Source organism: Monopterus albus, unplaced genomic scaffold (assembly GCF_001952655.1).
Source record: "Monopterus albus unplaced genomic scaffold, M_albus_1.0 scaffold120.1, whole genome shotgun sequence".
NCBI classification, from domain to species: Eukaryota; Metazoa; Chordata; class Actinopteri; order Synbranchiformes; family Synbranchidae; genus Monopterus; species Monopterus albus.
Window position 1 is genome coordinate 790,579 of NW_018128000.1, and position 22,896 is coordinate 813,474.

The following is a 22,896-nucleotide window of genomic DNA, read 5'->3' on the forward strand; positions in this document are numbered from 1 at the left end:
TGGGAGCCCAAGTAAAGCTAACATGTCATGCTATACATGAGCTTAGGTTTGACAAGTGTTGAGAGCAGCAAGACAGAAGCTTCTTACAGGTGACTTTAGCACAACTTCTTGAGCCAGCTGCCCCAGCTGTTCCTAAGTGCAAACTTAGCCAAATTATAATGCAAGTATTTATGTGGAGTTTTATGCACCGTTAAAATAAAAATGGGCTGCATCAAACTAGTTCTTATGTAGAAATCAGCTGTTACTAAATCATACACACAGTAAATGTTAGGTGTCACTGTTGTGTATTTAAATGAACCAAGTGACAAAAATAATGTTAGCTTGCTAATATCTGACCTGTACAGAGTCAAAGAGAGACTGCAGTAGTATATGGTTTGAAACATAATAAATGTAGTTTAACAATATAATAATACTAATACACTATATAAAAAAATTAACGTTAACGTTAAAGTTAACATTTGACTAAATGGTCCATCAGTTAGGTTAGTATAATGGAATATTTCCCACTCATTTAACTATATGATTACTACTTACTCCAAAACACATCTTGTTCCATGTATACAGACTTAGATAAAACAAATACCAACATTTATCAGCCTGTAAAACTGTTATCTGTGGACTGTGCTACTTATGTTTCCTAGCAACTCATTACTAAAGTCTGCACTATGTAAGACATTTCTCAAGTTATAAGCCTCCAGCTTGATATAATAAATCATTTGTTTGATGTTTGCAGGTAGTTACTAAGCACTTAGGAAGTTAATAACACACAAACTCAGTAATTGATATTATGCACAGCTGACTCCATCCCAGTGACCATATTGGAAGCTCAGTTTGTGGCTGTTGGAACCAAACAGTGGTTTCTGTGCGGTTTTGGACTGGGGACTTACTATGTCATCACTTATCTAATTAGACTCATCCTTAATGGCCAATTACGTTTGAACATACAAGGAATTTGACTCCAGTACAGAAGCTCTCAATGTGATTGTAAGGCAACAGGTAATAGAAGATAACAATGCTAAAAACTAAAAAATAAAGGTGAGAACACTGAAGATAAGCTGAAAAATGGGTGCATTCAAATAGGGAATATGTGCAATCGAACATAGGAAAAGGGTGAGAGAAAAGGGAGTATTTATGAAAATATATACATTATGGGAGAAGGTCCTTCAGCCTGATGCAAACAGTGGTTATATTTACAATGTATTGCAGTGACCGGGGTGATTGTTGTGCCTTGTCATGCAGTCATGGGTTAACTGCTCAGAGTAATGGTACAGGAAAAGAAAGAAATGAATTAGTGTGTTGACATGCACTTATGTAACCTGGTTACTCTGGAGTAACCCAACGTTTTCAATAGCATTAAGGGAAGAAGAGAAATGCGGTTTGTTGAGTCAGCTGAATAACGCAGCTCAAAAACAGTAAATAGCCACTTTACAGTGGCCTTTTAAAGTACTTCAGCTATACTGAGAATCAATATAGGCAACAACTCTTTACAAGCACAGTATTGTGGGGAAAAGCTTTGAAGCGAGACTATAATTTTTACTTAACAGAAGCCAACATGTCCACATGTTACAGGATGATGGAAAATGCTTACATGTAACACTAGCACAAACAGAAAGAGCCAGGCAGTGAACTGATTTAATAATGTCAGATATAGAGCAATATCTATGCTACGAACAAACGCTGTCATCCTGGCACAACTGTCTGTACAGTCAACAACTGGGAGCCATGGGCTCTTACAGGCTCTATCTAGGGCACATTACACCTTTAGACATAGTTCTGCAACTGATATCACACAATAAATCCTTGAGACATGACAGCAAAGAACAGCCAAGTCTGTGCACTACAGCTGCAACAGATACAAGCAGAAAGATGCCTAGAAAGCAAAACTGTGCTCCTAGTTGAGTTTCACCTTTTCTCCTGCACACACTGACTTGCTTCACTGCAGATATCAAATGAGCTTGGAAGCAGGTGCAGGCTAGACACTGACTCACCAGCTGTATCCGCAGATGACTCACAGAAGCGTGCTACCGTTAAAACTGCCTGAAGTGAAGAAATTGAATCTGCAGGCCCAAGTGCCCAAGCAAAAGCTTCTCTGACCTAGGTTTTTCCATTTGTTCATATTCATAGTGAAAAATGACATTATTTAGCACTTAGCATGTATTCATTTTTTAATTTATGTTTACAACAACTGTGTCAGATCCCAGGTTTTAGGTCTCCCAGCTCACCAAGGTAGTAGATGCGGTGAGAGTGTGGGCTGGCCTCATCCTTCTGCATGAACTGAAAGTCATGTGGCGCCTTGTTGATAACCACACCAGTGTTCTTGCGACTGTTGTGGATGATCTTCCGCAGGCCATCCCATGTATGCTTCTCCACCTGGAACTGGGTGGGATTCACGTCATCCATCTCCACCACCTCTGTGCTGTCTGAAAGCTCGTCCACCCCTGTCATGCCTGCCAGTGTGTCTGTGATGCTGCAGACACAGACCCTGAGACTGATCAGGAAGTCAGACACAAGCACCTGACAAATACTGGCATCATTTTGAGTTGTGATAGCAGACAGGCAACAAACAAACATGTTTACATTCGGTGTTTCACCAAACACTTTACATTCTTGAGGTCTAATAAATGAGCAAAATGCATTTGCTTTCTCACAAAACATTTACAAATCCATTTAAAAACCAGGTTTATTCACAACTATGTTTATTAGCTATCTTCTTTGTTGCCGTTTTTGGGTAGCTATTAAAATGACAGCAATGCAAAATAAAGATTTTGGCCTTTAGGGTAAACAGAACTGACTTTGTTGGCCAGTAAACACATAGAAAAAAACCTTACTGTGGTTTAGTTAAAATAATTAAAAAATAACTGAATGACTGCAGTGAATGAAAAAGTTTCCATACCTTTCCTGGCCGTCTTCTGCTTTGTCTTCAATTTTTAGCCTCTTTACTCTGTGCATTAACTGTTTAACAACCCTGGACCAGACCCGACACCCTGTAAAATATCAGCTAAAGATATAAGAGCTGAAGATGTGAAACAGAGACCTCAAACATGGCAGCACCTTTGCTAACTGACAAAGAACTTAAATAGACCTTAATTAGTGAAAAACTAGACCATCCGCTAAGCTAAGCTCACATGTTGTGAACAGCGAAATGGTCACTGAGGCAACGGCCCCGTTCACTCAGGAGCTGCTGTTCTTCAGCCATGTGTGACTCAGTTGCATGACTCTGATGGTTCAATGTGTGTCATAATATTGGCAACTGTTACAATGTTACTCCACATTTGACTGCAGACTGTATACTGTTTGCCATAGAAGAGGCAGGGGCCTAAATGCAAATTCTACACAAGTTAATTCCTATAAAACCCCTCCAGCAGCTCCATTCATCAATTAATCTTCTAATCTATTGGAATTTCTGAGTTAGCAGGGAAATACAGTAACTCATAAATAACTTTGGTTCTGAACATCTGCATTACTAAAACAAACTATTTATTTGCCACAATCTTTTAATTAATGTGAAATTATTTCTTAGGATAACAACTACACAAAAACATAACTACTGACCTACTGTGTTCTTTCATTTTATGTCACTTAAAACATTTCACTGAAGTTTCAATGAAAACAACTTTTAAAACCAACAGGGATGAGAAGTCCTGAGAGTGCAGAAACTGAAACCTAATCATCCACAACCTTATGATAAGTAATGATTGAGGAAGTACTCACTCTTTACTACGTTAAAGTAGGATTACCAGTGTGAAAATAGATTAAATACAAGAAAAAGCCCTGCATTTAAATTGTTACTTAAGTACAGCAGTATTACCACCAAAATATACTCAAAGTCTGTCTTTCACACTAATGTTTGGCCTATCATTATTTTAACATAACTGTCATCGTCCTACAAGTTGGTAGCCAACACTACACTGTTTGTTCTCCAGCATCCAATCCGTTTTATAAGTTTTAACGTTACTTCTTATTGATACACCAGCTGTTGAAGCCGAATGTCCAGACAGCTTCAATCCAGACAGGAAAACATCTGGATATGTCCTCTTTATCAAACCTGACAAATTCTAACTATACTACAATTAAAACCATGTGTTATTGTACTTTTATGCTAGTCAATTAGCCACCCACTGAGCAGAGTGGCGACTCGTTAGCTAACGTATAAAATAGCATTTATATGTAATCGAAACACTCATTCATTTTCAGCTTACACTTTATGCCCAAAGACCTTGAAAGCTTATGCCCTTTTCTCGTAAAAACGCCTGTGTTGAAAACACTGGTCGGGGTCTGAATAAATGACAGAAGCCAGCTACTTTACAGAGAACAGGTAGCTTAATGCTAATATGCTAACAGCGCGGAAGTAGCTTGTGGAATCAAACGTTACAAGATTACAACCTTTAACCCGGATATGATTCTTAAGTTTGCAACCGAAATAACTCCCTACTTCTCTGTGAAATATAAACTCATAGTAATAGACTATCTTTAAAATTGTTAAAAGCAGCTGAATACTGGTGGGTCTTAAGATTAATTTCAATTAAAAGTGCCAATGACCCTTCTCTTTGCTGCAACTAGTGATTATTTTCAGTATCAATCAATCGTTAGACTATTCAGGGTTTAAAAAAAAAAAAAGTGAAAAAATGGCTTCTTTCTGAGATCTTACTGGATTAGTGACACCTGCATGTGTCTCGTTTTGTCTGATAAACAGTTCAAACCCCAAGGATTAATTTTGTCATCTAATAAATTATTGAACTTACAGTTTCATGCTGCTTTGCAGAGCTTTCAATGAAACGCCAGAGGCAAATACATCTATATACAAATATAAACAAACCATGACAAGCATTGTATCTTTAAAACATTTATTTTTGTAATAATTTGTCCTTTTTTCTTTTTGCATAAGTGCAAAAATGCACCCAAAACAGCCACCTGAGGGAATTCTACATCTTTAAATTAAAAAAACAAGCAAAGTGTACATTTATAGTACAAAAATCTTTTTAAAAAATTGCACAGTTTGTGTATAATATATTCATATATATATTTCATAATCTCATTTTAAACAAACTTTAAAGGCTCAGAAAGTAAACAAAATTCACCAAATAAAAAATAAAAACACTATTCCCTAGAATTTAAAGCTGAGGAAACTTGAGACCCTGTTTTCATTTGTATCCACCATAAATATACATATGTCTCTTTACATATAGCCTCTGTGCTAGTGTTTGAACAGAGAATCAAAATTATTGCAAAGTAGTTTAGTTCTACTATAAAACACGTGGTGGGGAGTGGAGGATAAAAGCTTCTTTCTGTTGAATATTCTTTAAATTATGCAGAAAAAAGGGGAGGGGGTTCCTTTACACCCCTTTTGAATTTACTGGAATCCCTGCTTTCACAAAGGTTTCTGTTTCACAAACTGTGTGCATTCAACATTCCTACTGAACAAACCAGAACTCCAGTTTAGCTATTTAGCAAGGACACATTTCCCTGACTACTTCTTTTTTTCATTTTTTTAACTTTACACAGCAGCCATGCCCAGAAGTGGTGGGTCAACGTCGATACGGGTGGAAGCCTTGTATGTTGTGGTTCTGCCCTCTGCCGAATGCACTGGCAGCGGGCTGAGGGGCAGCGGTGGGCTGTGCTGTCGGGGCTGCATATGAAGCCGTGTGCTGGCTGGGATCTGCAAAGCTGTGTCCAAAGGCTGTCAGGTCCTGACCGTACCCTGAGGCAGACAACAGAGAGCAAAGGGGGGAGTGGAAAAAAGAGGGTTTTAATATCAGGGTCGAGAGAGAGTGTTAAGGGAAAAGCCTTACTCCTAAATGCACTGATAAAGTGGCTTATGTAAGTTTCTCTGTTTTGATGTTGAGGAAAAATCCACCATTTCCCTTCACACTGTTAATACATTTCCAAAGTATAGTGCATTTTAATTGTTGCTTTTAGGTGACCTGTTTTCATTGTTGATGAATTCTAACTGTACTGTAGCTGCTGGAAGTACTGGGATGTGAAATTACACAAGAAAGTCACTTTTGGCTTTTCCCGTTTAGGGGTCGCCACAGCGAATCTGACAACTCGTATGTTGACATTTGGCACGTGTTTTACGCTGGATGCCCTTCCTGACGCAACCCTGATTCGAACCCGGGGCGCAGCGGTGAGAGCACTGCGCCTTAACCACGTGCCTACCAGGGACGGGGATGTGAAATTACACATCATTATCATTCTGTAAAATTGGTTGGTTATTTGTTAGTTTATTGACAAAAATAACTACTTGCCATCACAAGCTATTTGATAATTTATTAGTCATCACAGTCACTTCCATCTATCCATTATTTTTACCGCTTATCCTGAAGAAGTTCGAGGGGGGCTGACATTGGGCAAGAGGCAGGGTACACCCTGGACAGGTCGCCAGTCTATTGCAGGGCTGACACTTAGAGACAGATGACCACACACACCCACACTCACTCCTACTGGCAATTTGAAGCCGGAGTACCCGGCGAGAACCCTCTCAGGAACAGGGAGAACATGCAAACTCCATACAGAAAGGCACCAGATCAGCCTAGGCAAGGAGCCGGAACCTTTTTCCTGTGAGGTGAAAGCGCTAATCACTGTTCCACCATGCCATTCCCAAGCACAAATGGCAAATGTCTGCTTATATGTACAGTATCTCTATACTGTATATGTTTACATAAAAATATAGATAATATCTCTGCACTGCTGCCAGTGCTGTTCAATGAGCCTGGGTCACAGGAGACTTCAACAACACCTCTACACATTAAGACAAGTTTTGAAGCATATTTCAATAACAAAAATACTTTTTAAAAGTTGCATACTGTAGCTGTAAATTGTGATTATGTACTATATAAGCAAATTACCTTAAATTTGGGTGAACATACTACACAAAGCAACTACAGTAAATGGACCAAGAAATGTCATGTACATTGTATTTATTTATTTATTATTGCCTTTAAGGGTTTGTGGTGGATTTTTACTTCAAGTACTGTTTTCTGTCAATGAGCCTTTAGTGCCGGAAATTTTTATGTAACAGCATTAGATAGTACAATGACAAAAGTGTCTATCATTTGAATTAAAGGTAGTTTCAGCTGGCCTCATTGAAGAAAACAATGGCTGGATTCTCTGTAATGATTAGTGCAACAAGCACCGTGTTCATCTGTTAGACACTGGATGGCAGCGTCTCCTCACAAACAGACAAGGAACGCTCAGGGAAGGAAACTAATAAAGTCGGAAAAGTGGCCGATTTATTCCAAAATTCAACAGCCACTGTCCAAGCCGACGGGCCTTTTAAGTTGAAAAAAGACTTCATTTTCTGGAACATGACTGGTGGAAATCTGGTTGCAACCGAATCTTTCCAGAATCTTGCTGGCAAGCATTTATTTTCCTGCCCTGGTAACATCCAGTTAGCACCAGACTCTTAGGATTTTGAAACATCACCAATATATACTGGAGTAGAGGAAGTTATAAATAACTGAAGTGAAAAGACAAGAGAGAGAAAAACATAAAGGAAAAAAGGGAGAAATCTGTAAAATTAAACATTTCTTTTGAGCAGCTCAAAGTGGTCTAGGAACGAAACAAAAGTAAGAAATCTGAACAACAGGGAGTGGCCCCAACAGGACTGCCAGACAGAAGAGACAGAGAGAAACTGGAAATTTACTGGAATCGTGTCCTTCTTTAAATCTTCTTTCCTTTCTCATCCCTGTAGCTACAATGTGGAAACAGTACATGGGAAAAAACAAGAAGTGAATGGACTGCTGATGCAGAAACAACTGAACCATAAACAAATTTTCTTACAATTAGATCATCCTTTTATAATCTGCAAAGCAATGCAAACAGAGTGGACAACAAAGGAGGACATGGTTAGTCTTGTATCGTAAAGCTACAGCCTCTGTGGGGGTGAACATGCTTAACACCAAATTGCAATGGAAATTTCTTCCAAATCCACTCAGCAGAGTCAGATTCAATGGCTGTTTTACTATACAAGAGTACACACAGTAATTTGTATGTACATGCAAAATGTACATGCAAAATACTACATACTAAGCAAAAGGAAAAAAAAGAGGCAGAACCAGGCTGCAGCTCTATTAACACTACAGTACTGAACAAATGCTACTTTTGTGGTTGGAGAAGACAATGCTGGCACCTACCTGCACTATATCCTCCCTGCTCATCCTGACCATAACTGTGAGAAGGACGCGTTGGTCCGTAGGCAGAGGGGTCCTGAGGGTAGTTACCCAAGCCTATCAGGGAGATGAGGAGACCAGGTTGACTGAACCCAGATACTGCTGGCTGACTACTTGACATAGTTCCCCCCTTACTGAGCTAACAGAGCTTTACATTTTTACTCATTTACTGCATCTGGACTATACTTGGTGAGGCACCACTGCTTAGCTTCATTTGGAAGTCAAAACAAAATGGAGTGCGAGTGTGCGACCTATCTGTTAGCACGCCTGACCTTTTATCATGCCAGCCTGGTCTCAGGAAATTTTGTGAAAGGTGCACGACATGCTAAAATGCAGCTTGTGAGAAACTGTTTTCCCACCAAGAAAATATTATGAAAAGAAAGTAATTAGAAATAGGGACTAGAACAACCACACCAGCAGTTTGCAAGTTGCAGTCCACAAAATACAGCTTAGACATTTTCCAAAGAATACCACAAGTTTCAAAACTGATGTCTTATCTCCCAAGCTGACATGGGTTTCCATTAATTTTAGCCTGCTGTCACAAACAACTCGAAACAGACTTGAAACATTTTTCAGATGGGCAATGTGCCAGATATATCTTTGTGTCATACGTCACTAATGTTGAGTGTTCTTTCAAATCCTTTGGATATGTGCATAACCCCAGGTCTCTGAGTAGTCTGATATCAAAATGAACATATTCAGGGGTAGTGAAACATCTGGAAGTTGCCAAAAAGCACTGCTGATGAGCTATATAGTTGAAAACGTCTAGTCCATAAAATAAGTATAGACATAACTAAAGGGACAGATGTTTTGCCTGCATTAAAAAGGCAGCTGTTCAGCGGTCATTTGTTAAATTTCAGATGTCACATTGTTCTTGAATGCACCAAGGCGTTTTGACAAAAATAAGCAAAACGCTTATTGTGATGAATAACAACTAAGTTTCACAGTGTACTGTCATGAAAGTAAAGCCAATGCTATCCTGGAAAGTGAAAATCTCATATAAACCCTAATGCATACCCTATATGCATTAGAAAATGATGGAATTATGCCTAACTCCACACAAGCCAAACTTAACATTAAGCAAAAACAAACTTACTTTATTTTTCTAATCTCAACAACTTGCTAATTTTACAAGTCAGATGGTATATCCAGTGTCTGCTGCTACTGTCATAGATTTTATGGTAGAGGTGTTATTTGTGTCCACAACACCAACATCAGCATTTCTGGTTTTCTGCTCATTTCACAAAAATTTTGTGTGACATTGCGTTGTCATCACTGGCTTTGATTAGTGGCCTAAATACCTGAACAGGCTGTGGACACTAATTTCAAAAAGCTGGATGGAAGATTCAGCACAAGCAGGAAACACTGAACAAGATGGACACCTGTCATCACTGACAGCAATCACATGACTGCTGCTTTAAATGTAGACTCAGCACTGTGAAGCAGCTTTAAGCCCAGTCAGAAGAAAAATACCAGCCAGCCAAAAACTGAATGTAGCCTCTAAATGAATATTTGACTCCTAACTGACTATATACGTATGTTATGAATGAGTGAATGTTCAATAAAGATGAAGCTTGTTCCTTTTTCCTGAATGCTGGTTAGTTTTCACAGCATCTCTCTTCATTTTGGTCCAGAGCTAAAAACCTCCAGTCTCCAGTTGTTCACTCAGCATGATCTCAGACTCTTAACCCTGCACGAGCACAGAGCACGTCACTGAAAAGCTACCCCCTATCTGTTTTTAATTGACAAAACTTAATAAGGCACGTTATTTCTGCATTTTCACAGGAGTGGTTTGATGAAATGTCTCATTTTCAAGTTCCTACATGCTAACTGAAATTTGGCCAAGACTCCAAGAAATTTGTCTCTAAGCAATTCAGGAGGGACTATTATCCTGGACCAACTCAGCCCAAAAGTAATATCAGACTAGAATAATAGTCCAGTTCAAAGACCGCAAAGACACCCACCATATGGTAATACCTACAGATAAATTACTCATAAAGTGACTAGCCCAGGACTCGCACTAATATCTACATATATGTACAAGACAGAGAGGCAGACAAGCATGCAAAGGTCCTGTGTGAAAAAGTGATGGACATGTTGAAAAACTCTGACAGGTAGCTTAGCAAGTTGGGCATGCAATTCTAGAAATAAGGCTTTATGGGCATAATACTATCATGCCAGTGCTCTTCCATGGCAATCGTGCAAAGACCAGGAAAAGGAGCCAGCAAAGTCATCAACAGGGAGGAAGAGGTGGTGTAGGAGGGAGCAACTAAAAGGTAGGAATCTCTAAACCAAGTCAGTCAGTCAGGGGAAGCTTGCACTCCCTTTAAAATCAAAATAAAATAAAAATGCAAAACATACACACTGCAAGGTAGGATGATCTAATTCAAACCTACCAATCTTTTGACCAAACCACAGCCCAGCTGGAAAAACCTGACCAAATGACTGCCGAAGACTCCTGGATATGGTGAAACTTCAACAGCATCTTCACAGCACAGCCAGGGGTTTTCATGTATGCAAGAAGCATGTATGCATATGTAGCTGTCCAAGCTAAATCAAAACAAAAGCAAGCTCCTGCTTGTTGAAGGGTTGTAGTTACAAACTTAAGTTGTAGAAAACACATCCGGGGAGAAGGACAGGACCAGGAACATTTAAATGGGAGAGAAAGGGGCAGCAAAATGCTTTGTGCACAATGCTTTTCTTACCATACTGGCTATAAGGGAAGTCAGGCTGCCCAGTGGGAGCTTTGCTCAAGTCCTGAGTTGGTGTGGTGGCAGGGGCAAAGCCCAGAGGTGCAGTTCCTGGAGTGGTGGGCGGAGGAGGAACTTGTGGAGCATACTGGTCTGCTTGGGGTGTGCCAAAACTGTAACCTGTTGGAAAGTCATAAGATAATTTCTATGACTTTTCCTTAATGATAATTTCCCAGTTTGCTTTACCAAAGATGGTATATGACGTAGTACAAACACCTTAGAGCAGATGACCCTGATCAACCCTCAGTATTGCCGTCCCCACACACACAATAACACTTCCAAAAATAGTTTCTGACCTGAGTAAAACTGTGTAAACAGGTCTTCAGTTGCATTTTGAATGTAAACAAAAAAAACCTACTACACACATCGTGACACAATAACGATTCCTAGTATTGGTACTAATCCGTTCCTCCACCAAATCTCTTCTCATTTTAGGCCCTTTGAAATACCAGCTGCCACATGAAATTGTGACCACTTTAACATCACACCTTTCTGGGCTTTTTCAACTGGTTGTTCTAATACTTTGTCCATAATTACAACTTATTATTGCTTGGTACACCTGCTAAGAGGTTTAACCGGCGAAACATAATAATCCCCCACAGGCTTTTTAGCAACATTTTATAAAATGCTGGGTATCTGGAAGTCCTGCTGTCCACCTCTGATAAGGTGGAGGTTCCTCCCTGACCGCAGCAACAGCAAAGCTGCCTGCAAAACCTGACACCGATTAATATATTTTACATAACCTTTTTAGAAAAAAATCTAGGAGCTGTAAAAACATGTAATACTGTTTTCAGTGTTGTTTCAGAGCTATTTCTTTTTGGCTTTTTCACTCTGATAGAAGAAACTCCTACAGATAAAAACATGACATCACCAAAAATCTAGGAATGAAACACAAGTACCCCTAACATTCCAGCTAATTCATTACCCTTACATATGCTATATTACCTGTAAGCACTTTGTAGTAATGTCAAATCATCACCATAGTGTAATGAGAGTATATCAGAATTACTGACCAAACTGAGGTGCTGTGGTGTAGCCCTGCTGAGGGTAGCCCTGAGGTGCAGCGAAGCTGCCCGCCGGGGTCGTAACCAGAAATGCGTTAAAAGGTGATGGAGGTTGAGTGGGTGTTCCCCGGCCTGCCGACAATGAAGGTACATACCCACCTGCTCCAAAAGAAGAAAAGGAAATATTTTATGTAAGTTTTATCATAAATATCATAACCATCCATTCATTATGTATAACACTTATCCTGAATAGGGCTGTTGGGGGCTGGAGCCAATCCCAGCTGACATTGGGTGAGAGGTGGGGTTACACCCTGGACAGGTTGCCAGTCTATCATGGGGCTGACACGAAGAGACAGACAACCACCCACACTCCTATGAGCAATTTAGAGTTGCCAATCAACCTAAGCTGCACCCGGAAAGAACCCACATAGAAACAGTGAGAACATGCAAACTCCACACAGAAAGGCCCCCGGTCAGCCAGGGATCGAACCCGGAACCTTCTTGCTGCAAAGAGACAGCGCTAACCAGCGTGCCGCTGCCCCACCCCAATAAATATTATATGTTTATCTAAATTCATAGGATTTCAATTAAGTACACAGGCAATGATAACAATCAAGAAAAGAGGAACTGCATAATTTCTAATTTTGTCACAGTCTGATTAAACAGCTGAACACCAGAGATAAAGTTGATAAATAAGTGGTTTAATGCACAGAATGTACAGCTGAATAAAAGTGAAGTATCCTTTGAGAGAGCACAGGACTGACACTGCATTAGGCACTGCAGGTCGACTCGAAGATGGTGATATGAAGCCAAGCCTGACCAATAGCAGAGAGAGGTCAGAATCCATTCAAGGCTGCCATCTGTCTCAAGCAGCACATTATCAGCAGCCTCAGCCATTATGAATCAGTGATAACACGTGCTGTTAACTGTCATCAGCCTATTGCTTACACTGAGTGCAGGCCCATTTCTGTGACACAAGTGTCTCAAGATAAGCATGACCACATCGCAAACACATCTATGTGCAGTTAGTTTGATTAATTCACAGTTATGCAACATACAAAAAACAACTATTTCACTAAACTGGAACGAGAGGATATGCTCTGTGTTTTTTCAAGTGGAGGTCTAACACCTACCTATGGGTTGGCCAGTAGTCGACACCCACACTCCTTCAGGGAAAGAAAAAAGAATTAACACTGAGGACAATACTGATGCCTGAAATGCAAATATCCACATAATACAGTTTAACACTGAAACTAACAATGCAAGCAGTGACCTACTTGCACAAGGTTAATGATAAAGTATAGGGTTTAACACATTTAAACTGTTACTAGGTTCTCCCTCTGAACTCACTCACTCCACTCTGGGACTTGTTCCCACTCACCCTGTGGCCCATAAGCCTGTTGCCAGCCTTGAGCAGGCTGTGCTGTCCAACCATTAGCTGCACTCAAGATGCCCCTGGGTGGCCACTGGCCAGGGCCAAGTTGGCCAGGAGCTTTGCTGTCACGAGGTTCGGCCTTCTTTACTTCCACCTGGACAAAGGACAAGAAGGGCATATTTGGCAACACCAGTATAAAGTCCATGAAGACCCTCACCTAGACAGACCTGTCCTACCACTGATATTTAATCTCAGCATTTTGGGCCACTTTGAAATCTTTCATTGTATGCTTGCTAATGTGGGGCAACTATGTTAATTAATATTACTGTGTAGCCAGGAGAGCTGTACTCCTATGTGTCTCAGGTACTAATCATCAAGCTGGAATGTCACAGTGCCCAAAAATCACAATACAAAAACAATACAAGTAAATAATATACAATTTTTTAAATGCATGATCTCCAGATCACAGGCTCTTAAGATGTACCTGAGAAACATAGAGTAACTGTTTTTCCTCTAATGAATTGCCCTATATATGATAAAGATGTCTAATGGAAGGTCATTACTTACCTTTCTCCATCTAATGCTTATAAAGAATCTCGTTTTTATTTTACTTGGATTAAGTTTTGGGGGAAGAATGGATGTAGAGAGAAATTTACATCTGAGTTCTAACAGAATAAATAGTAAACATGCAAATAATACAATGAAGTCTTTTCAATCTAAAACTGAATCTTCATACTGTGTCAAAGGTGAGAAATATTCTTGTGTGACTGATACGTTTTGACTACAATATAATGTCAAATCGCTGCTAGGGGACACGCTCTTTATACACACGAACCATAATCTCAAATGTTAGAATGGTGATCCAAAGTTTTTATGTGTTGAAATTTTAAAATATTAAAAAACATCTATGAAAAAGCCACAATTTTTACTGCTACTTTTTAAGGGGCACTGATTGATTAATGCTCGAATTGATGTAATTTAGTTTAAGCTTAATGCCTTGAGCCAATTATAAATTGATTACCCCAAAAACAAAACTATCTTGTCTGTAACCAGGCAAAGCTACCAGCAGTTAACCAGAGCAAAAAAAAAAAAAAAAAAAACTGTCTGAGGCTAAGGGGGAGCCAACCAGAAATAGACTGAGGGGTTGAGTTATTGGGGTCACCTTGCAGGAGGAAAATGAATCGCAAATTCCTCCCCGCTTTAAGATGCTGCCACCTACCACTGCCTCCCCTCTTCCTTCTCTGTCGACCTAATTACATGCACATGTTACCGGCAGTAGCCTCACCACCGCCGGCAGCTACCTGTACATGTTTTCCCGTGGGCATCACAGTACGAGTGATGGATACCATGACTTCTGTACAGTCCCCAACAGCAGAACTGGGATCTGTTCCACAGTTTGATGTGCTCCAATTTCTAATTTTGTAACTCATATTTCCCAGCCTCCCTCAAGTCCTAGTGTAAGGTAATGTCAAGTTGAGAACAATGGATTAAGTTGAGCCTTGATACCTGCTGGAAACCAGGGCAAAGTCAAGGGGGGTGGCTACCACTAGAAAGTGCACAGGTTCAGCTGAATCATTTACCAAGGAAGTGGGATTCAGATCATCTTCTTACTGCAATAATCAGTAACATTCCAGTAAAAATGTCTTGTGTTGCTACTCTTTATCTTTGATTAATGTAACAGAAAACTCTTACCTACAGGTAAGGAAAGCTTTTACATTTCATGGTCTAATCAAAGGTGTCTGGTGATGCTTTTCTGGGGAAAATAAACCAACAGGGAATAAGGTACTTTATCATTTGTTTGGACTAAACACACAAGAAGCATACCATTGGTCAAGAGGTTTTAGGTGCTGACCACAAAACTCTAGCCAGGAGCATACAAAAAAGAATACATACAAATAATAAACAAAAGAACTGGGTAATTTGACCACTGATATACTACTAAGAGACAGAGTATCTACAGAAACTCAAGCTTCATCTTGCTCCAACTACCCTAGGAGGTGCAGGTGCTAATATACAACAATTTTCTGAGTGTCAAGGGCCAAAAACTGACTTCCTTCAAACATTTAAGACACTTATGTAGCCATTTAAAGATAAAGGACAGAAAGAGGATACATGCAACTTGGATCATTTTCTTATGCCTACAAATCATTACTGTTGGTATGGAGGGCACCTCTTGTACCTCTTTAGAGTGGTTTAAAAGCTGCTAATTACACAGTGTCTATTGGGGAAAAGAGGGAGTGTTAATGAATGAGAGCTTTAAAGTGCCTTTATAACAAAAGTGCCAGGACGATCTTTGTCAGATACAGTGGCTTCAAAAAAATGCTCAAACCATTTCACTTTATGCACACTTTACATTTAATTTCACATTAATAAAATTTCCATTTTTGTCCATGAATCTCCATCCAATAACCTTTAATGATAAAGTGTGATAACTTTCTGCATATTTAGAATTTGCAGAAGTATTCAAATTATGAACTCTCAGGTCCTGTACACTTTCTACAAAGACTTCTCCATATTTGGCTACATCATGCATCATGCTTCCCTCAGTTCTGACAGACTTCTGTGACTGTGCTTCGGAGAAGCAGTATAATGCTGCCACCACCATGCTTTGCCATAGGGAATGTATTAGCAGATGAGGATCAGTACATGGTTTTTACCAGACATAGTGTGTGGAGTTCTGCCCAGAGGGTTGAATTTTTGGCTCATCAGACAAGTGTCATTTTTCCCCATGAGTCTTTTAAATGCTGTTTAGTATATTTTAATCATGCTGTCATATGTCCTACTCAAAGGGGCCACTCTGAAGGTCTGATTGATCATCTGCTCCTGAGATAGTTGTCCTTCCGGCAGGTTCTCCTATCTCTGCAGAGGACTTCTGAATCAGTTCTATCATAGAGGTCGTGGATTTAGACTTCATGGTCTGGTTTTTGTTCTGATATGCAGTATAATATGCGAGACCATACAGGGATGTTTGCTTTTCTACGCCCAATAAATTCAGTATGCCACAGGTAGATTCTGACCAAGTTCAGGACAAACCTCATTTTTTAAAAATTTGCTGAAGTTTCTAAAAACACGTTTTAATTTTGTCATTATGGGTTTCGAAGTTAAGCCTAATGGGCAAAATGAAATGTTATTCATTTAAAATTAAACACACAACACAAAGTATGCAAAAAGTGAAGGGCTCTGAGTATTTTCTGTAGCCACAGTATTTTTTTACTTTTATTCTTTTGGTTGGTTTAACTGAGCTGAGGTGCCAGGTGGGTGGTGTTTGTCACATAGAACAGAACAATAGAGGAGATGACAGAAGGTTAGGAGGTGTGCTTAAATACAACACCAGAGTGAATTTATTGTTCTTTTCCCGGATGGACAGCTTACCTGATACTATTTGCACCGTCTGTGTGCAGTAAACCCCATCCATCTGGTACATCCACTGAGTTAAAGCAAACAATAAAAAGTGACATGCTAATGTAATTGTGTGGCTCCTGTCTCACCCTCAGCAGCATTTGAGACGAGAGTTTTCATTTGTTATTTTAACTGACGGACACAGTATGGAGATTCTTCAACTGAGGTCACTGAGTTGAGCTTTTTCTTTAACGTTTCAAAAAGAACAAACAAAAATATGTTGACATGTAAGTGACCTTCCAACAAAATATCAGAAAACAAAAAACCCAGAACTGATTGGACCAATCCTTTAGGTGATTTTTATTCAGTGAAAGTCTGTGGGATTTAAAGACAACTTTCTTCATTTCCTTATTTCACTTTATCATAATTTTATTGGTGCACCAAATTCTGAAAACAACACGTTTAAAGTATAATGCACTTAAGACATCCTAAAGGAGTGGTCAACTTAAACAAAGCCTTGGGCGACAATAGAAACTAATAAAAACAGCTTTTGAGATGTACTTAAACTGAATGAAATAAATCAATGACCTGATCATTTTAGGATGATAAAGGTTAAGTTTATGGAAAGCTGCTGGAAAATGAGCTCCATCTCATAAAACAGCAACATAGCATACATTTGGCTCCATCGCCCAAGCCTCTGTTTGATCTTAAGGGTAAAATAAAACTACAACTACACACTTTTTTGCCCATGATGTCGTGAAAATGCATGTTGACAGCCTGGTCCACTGATTGTTCGGCCTCGAAAGTAATAAATCCAAAACCTAGCCAACGACCAAGAGTGAATCAAGGTAGCAGGGGGTTGTGACAACACAAGATGAAGAACAGTATTGGGCTTCAGCAGAGTGAGGATCCGTCAAGACTGAGCAAGAGGCTCCTGGGGTTCGGATGATGTCGCAGACTTGCAGAACAACACAAATCCAAGACTAAATCCTGGGGGACTGTAGGAAACGTCTCTTAACTGTACAGAGAAATATTTTGTGAACATAACACAGGACTGCTTAACGTGAAGAATGACAGGTGTAGCTTTTGATTTAATGTGAAATGTCACATAAAAGTCAATTAAATTGCTCTTTCACCCTCTAACACTAATAAATGCCAATTGAACCAGTACTACCTTGTGTTGCTACAATGCTGTTTCATCCAAACCCCACCTTGATCTGTCCCCCTTGGTATATTGCTGTGGAGCACACACTCGCAGCAGCCACTGTTAATGCATCACAAAAATATGGAGAAACACAAACTGTAGAATGCCTAAAGCTTTCTCCAAGCTTTCCCAATTTCATTAGTTTACTTTTGAGTCAGCCAGGATAAGCCTAAAATGGACAATTAAAATATTGCTCACAATGGTAACACAAAGATACAGGCCATAACTGCTTTCCCAAAGTGAAGAGTTTTCGTGGGGGGCACACAATGTCCATCAGTATAGTCCAAAGTCTGAAAACTTTTTGGTCCAACATTTCAGCTACAAAACAACTGCTCAGTGAACTACTACATCTGACTGTTACAAAACTTGTCACAGTGTGAACTGGGCTACAGTGATCTATTTTCAATTTGATTAACTCCACAGTGGCAAAACTGGGTTGTGTGCACATCTCTACCTGGGGACTTAACCCGAATCCAATTAAATACCCTATGAGACAACTGAGATTTTATCGACCTCTAGTAACATGCCAAGCATTCCCAAACCTCACCATCTACAGTATTGCTATTAATAACTTCTGTCAATGACCCGTCCTTTATCTAAATTTAAAACTGACCCAGCACATTAAAAACTTGGTTACACTCAAGTTGAAATTTGACTTGTTACTCAAATCAGGTACGAGCTATTGATGAAACCAATGTGTTCTAAATCATATTACATGCCATCAAAATAAAACCCATGTGGACCACCTGTCACACAGACTACTAGGCAGGAAGCTAAAAAATGAGCTGATTATTATTTGATCAATGACTTTTCAATGGTCGATTAGTAAATTAACAGAAAATAAACCCATTTTTATATCTGCTAAGTTTTATTCTATGCAGAAATTGCCACAAAAAAACCTCACTGGTTTCAGCTTCTCAGATACAAATATTTTCTTTAGGTTTTAGACTGTTGGTCAGACAAAACCTGAAATTTGAAAACCTCATCAAGACCTTTGGGAAATTAAAATAGCCATCCACAATAAAGACCTCAATTGTTACTAAACTGTCTAACAACCAGGAGGAAAATCTTTAAGAAATGTTTTCTCACTGATTACTGAGAAAAGGTATGCTTATAGCCCAGGTAACAATATAGTGCAACTTTCTGTACGCCCCATTTTGACCAAGTAAAATTTTGGGCGTGTTTACATTTGGCCTGTACCTCTGTGCTACCAATCAATGCACAGTAACCTAAAGGAGAAAGACAAATCTTAAGAGACACAGTTAATCACATTCAAACCATTCACAAGGAAAAGGGGGACAGAAGAAAGAAAAATAGAAAGGGCTTACTTACAATAATACTTAACTTTCTACATATGGGAAAACACATACTATGCCATTTAAAGATACATGTATCAGTTACATCTAAATCAAGGTAAAGAAAACTTACTCCAATGTTGAAAGTTTATAACGGTTTAAAATAACGGTTTCAATAAAACAAAATGTTTATACTATTAAAGATTATGTAATGATTGTTACTAGTGCAATACATCATGTTAAATTCCAATGACAAACTATTCTGGGTTTCTCCCAACAGAGAATGAATGGGTTTTGGAAAGAGGAGGAGTAATATTTGTTGTGGGTCAGTGGCTACTGTATCATTGCTATGTAGGACAAATGCAAAGGTCGGTGGTTTGATTTCCGTTATCCTTAATCCACATGTCGAAGTGTCCTTGGGCAAGACACTGAACCCCAAGTTGCTCCTGATGGCCAGAGCAGCACCTTGCAGGGAACGCACCATCACTGTGTGTGTGAGAGAGAGAGTTGGCGCCACAGATGACTGCCTCAGTTCTGTACTGGAGACAAATTCCTTGTGTATGTAACATACTTGGCCAATAAAATTGATTATTGTTATTATGCAGATGTGACTGTAACTCAGCGGGCAGAGTCTGACGCCAACTCAGCCATTGGCATAGGTCTAATTCCCAGGGAGACCAGCTATGCTAAAAATGTCAACACATGTCTCACACACATGATATATTTATGACTGGACAAACTCTTGTGAGATTTTAAAGTCTGCCATTTCAGCCATCATGAAAAAGGTTGGAAGAGTTCAATCAGAGGTATCGAGGATCAAAAGACACACAAAAAAACTTTTTACAATCATTCCATTGTTCTTAGGATTACAATGTTTTATCACCTTCAGCGTTTGGGCTGAAACCAGCTTCCATGAAGGACAAATCGCCCCTCAGATACTCAGACTGTTCTCAATATGCCAGTTGCATGTTGTGATAAAGTACTGTATTTTTTGGAGCACCTACTTTCCGGCCTCATCTCCTTCAGTTAGCGATTCCTTTCTAACAACTTTCCAATCAACTGCATGAATTTCTTTCTCAAGTTTCAAATCCCCAAAAACACAACATGCTCACATATTGTAATATGTAGCTGTATTATAGTCTGCTTCATTAAGGCTACTGTGAAGCCAGATAGAATGTACATTTCTTCTTTTTATCTTTGATGGTTTAAATACTTTTAAACTTTTGGAGAATAAATATTTGATTCACTGAATAATCAAATCAACAGAACCTCATTCAGCAACATTTCTGATAATCTATTAACACATTTATCAACAAGTATGCTAAAACCTGGCATTTACATATCTTTATTTTAACTGCAATAACCCAAGTGAAGCCAAAAACGTGAAGTACATCGCCAGTAAATGTCACTATTTATTTTAGGGTGGAATGTCCTTTTAAAGATGAGAAGGTAGTGCAGCTACAGCTAGAAATTCTTCACACATCTATCTGAACATATTATTGCTGAATCCCTCCTGAACTGTATGAATGAGACAAACATTCCCCACAGGTTTCATCATGTTTTTGAGGGCCCTATGTGCACCATTAGTTGGGATAATAAATGCTGATTTAGTAATCGAAAATACCCCAACAAAAACACTCAGCTGACAAAACAATACATTTAGAAGAATGTAGAGATAAAGTGCTCCACCATTTTAACTACGTGTGCACTGATGAAGATCCTGTGCGTGAAACAAAACTGGTGTCTGGAGAAATTAACTGAGTAGAAATGTGTGTATGAAACCGACTGTCACTGTCCCACAAGGTCACGAAGGACACTGCAAATTAAATCCTACAATTTCTAGAAAAAAAAAAAAACACACTTTCAGATGGGGACACGTAATAGAGACTGAGATGTGGTTTGAATTTAAAATCTACTGTTGTTTTATGTGAAAATGTTTTATGTAAGATTGCACGTGTGTAACCTTCATATAAACTGAAAGGACTCTCTTCATGTCTGCTAAAGAATTTAATGTACTTCACTAGTGACTGATACATTTTGCTCTGCAATACGCTTTTTGTTCGGTTTCTGGGAATATCCAATTATATGTTCCGTTTACACTGTAGTGACTTTATAAGGGTTCCATTTAATGTGATTTTATTGAATTGTGTGTTTTAATGTGTGTTTTTAACCATACACGAAATTCCTTGTTGTGGGTTAATTGTGTTTTAATTGAACTGAATAAATGGGGTTGAAGGGCTTTTTCTCTTTGGGCCAGAATAGTTTGTCATGAGATTTAAGATGGTAAGGTATGGAGAGGGGAGAGAAAAACGGGATCAGCTTTTACCTCGGGGCCTCTGCTTCTCCGCATCATAGATCATTACCACCTCTGTGACCTTGAATGGGACAAAGGGAAATGGTGGCTCCGTTTAGAAAACCAGACAGGGTCTCTTCTTATTCCAATTAAATATTTATCCTCATTTTGGACAATTACTTGTCCTATCCCATCCTGCTAAATTTAATTCTTTTATACTGTAGCATTGACCCTGTTCAGTGTCACATCCATTTAAGCAGTCTTATGATGATATGAAGTGACTTTCATTATGCGCTTAGCAATACTCACCACTCCAAATCTATTGAAATAGTCCCTGAGTTCAGGCTCGCCGCAGTTATGGGGGATTCCACCTACAAATATCTTCTTTGATTTATTGCTATCGGCTTTGCTGCCCTTCTGAAAGAAAACAGGGAGTGTATGGATTTCAATGTCTCTGAAAGGATCACTCTAGGTAGGGGCCAGTTAGCCATCATCTACTCACACAGTGCACAAGAAATTAGGTTCTCCTCTGCCCTGGGGTTTAATTCTTAACATGTCATGTCAATGCAAACACTAGTCTCCACAGATCAGAGAGCACAGCTTTCTCAACCACCAAGCAACTCGTCATTGCTGTGCACTGCACTCATGTTGTAAAGGCTAGAGGCTGCTTACAACTATATTTAAAAATTAATCCTTATACTTTGTTAGTAAAACATTCAGTAGAAGCTATGTGACCTAAACTCATAGAAAACAGTTCAAGTAGCAGGAAGAAGACCTCATTTATAAAAGCTTCTGACACACAGAGTCTGTGCTGACAGCCAAATATGTCACTTATAAAAGCTGTTTATTGACAGCACAGGTGCAATAACAAATGCTGTTGCTGCCCAAAGAGACAAAATGACTATAACAGATGAGCAAGGGCTTGACAGCATTGTTGACCAACAAAGTGACCCACAAATTACCTTGGCTCGTGCAAAGATTGCTGCCTCAAAAAAATATTCACTGCTGAAAGTAATTTTCTGTAGCACACCATCTTACAGGTCTCCAAATCTTCATGTTTTCACAGTTTTACTGTGACAGTTATAAATGCATCATATTTTAGCTGAAAGGGGCAGATTTCTTTTCACAATATTCAAAATAGATAATGCTATCATAATTCCAGTGATCCAGGCCTAAGATGTTTGCCTGACTCTTTTTTTTCTAAAATCTGGTAAATTGTGATCTTATTATGTGTCAATTCCAGGCTGTGTGAGCTGTACCAGAGATCTGCCAATAGTACTGCAGGCCCTAGGTCACAAACGGAGGTTGATACATAGATTCTTTTATGCTTCTGTGATTTATCAAATCCACAAACTAATTGCTAGCATCATTAAAGGTGTGAAAGCTGAAAACATTACAATGGTCTTCAAAAAAACAAAACAATTTTCCTAAGGAAAAAAATATCTCAGAACATGAGATTTAGGTCAAA

General features: G+C 39.1%; 2 protein-coding genes across 6 annotated transcripts in view; both read right to left on the reverse strand.

Moving 5' to 3' along the window:
* Nucleotides 1–4,459, reverse strand: part of LOC109966873 (dipeptidyl peptidase 9-like) — a 15,525-nt gene extending 11,066 nt beyond the window's left edge. Inside the window, exons 1-3 of the mRNA XM_020612081.1 lie at nt 4,200–4,459; nt 2,894–2,984; nt 2,222–2,488 (exon numbers count right to left, since the gene is read on the reverse strand). Of these exons, the coding sequence (XP_020467737.1) occupies nt 2,222–2,488; nt 2,894–2,949 (323 nt within the window). The 5' untranslated portion in view covers nt 2,950–2,984; nt 4,200–4,459. The remainder of the gene's footprint in view (nt 1–2,221; nt 2,489–2,893; nt 2,985–4,199) is intronic.
* A 578-nt stretch (nt 4,460–5,037) lies between these two features.
* dazap1 (DAZ associated protein 1) overlaps nt 5,038–22,896 on the reverse strand; it is a 24,230-nt gene continuing 6,371 nt past the window's right edge. For 2 of the 5 annotated variants that reach the window (XM_020612048.1, XM_020612051.1), the window contains exons 5-14: nt 21,738–21,845; nt 21,462–21,510; nt 17,375–17,457; nt 13,304–13,451; nt 13,056–13,088; nt 11,932–12,081; nt 10,874–11,038; nt 8,133–8,225; nt 7,643–7,690; nt 5,038–5,698 (exon numbers count right to left, since the gene is read on the reverse strand). In XM_020612048.1, coding sequence (XP_020467704.1) covers nt 5,526–5,698; nt 7,643–7,690; nt 8,133–8,225; nt 10,874–11,038; nt 11,932–12,081; nt 13,056–13,088; nt 13,304–13,451; nt 17,375–17,457; nt 21,462–21,510; nt 21,738–21,845 — 1,050 coding nt within the window. In that variant the 3' untranslated portion in view covers nt 5,038–5,525. The remainder of the gene's footprint in view (nt 5,699–7,642; nt 7,691–8,132; nt 8,226–10,873; nt 11,039–11,931; nt 12,082–13,055; nt 13,089–13,303; nt 13,452–17,374; nt 17,458–21,461; nt 21,511–21,737; nt 21,846–22,896) is intronic. The other 3 variants (XM_020612049.1, XM_020612050.1, XM_020612053.1) reach the window with 3 other exon arrangements.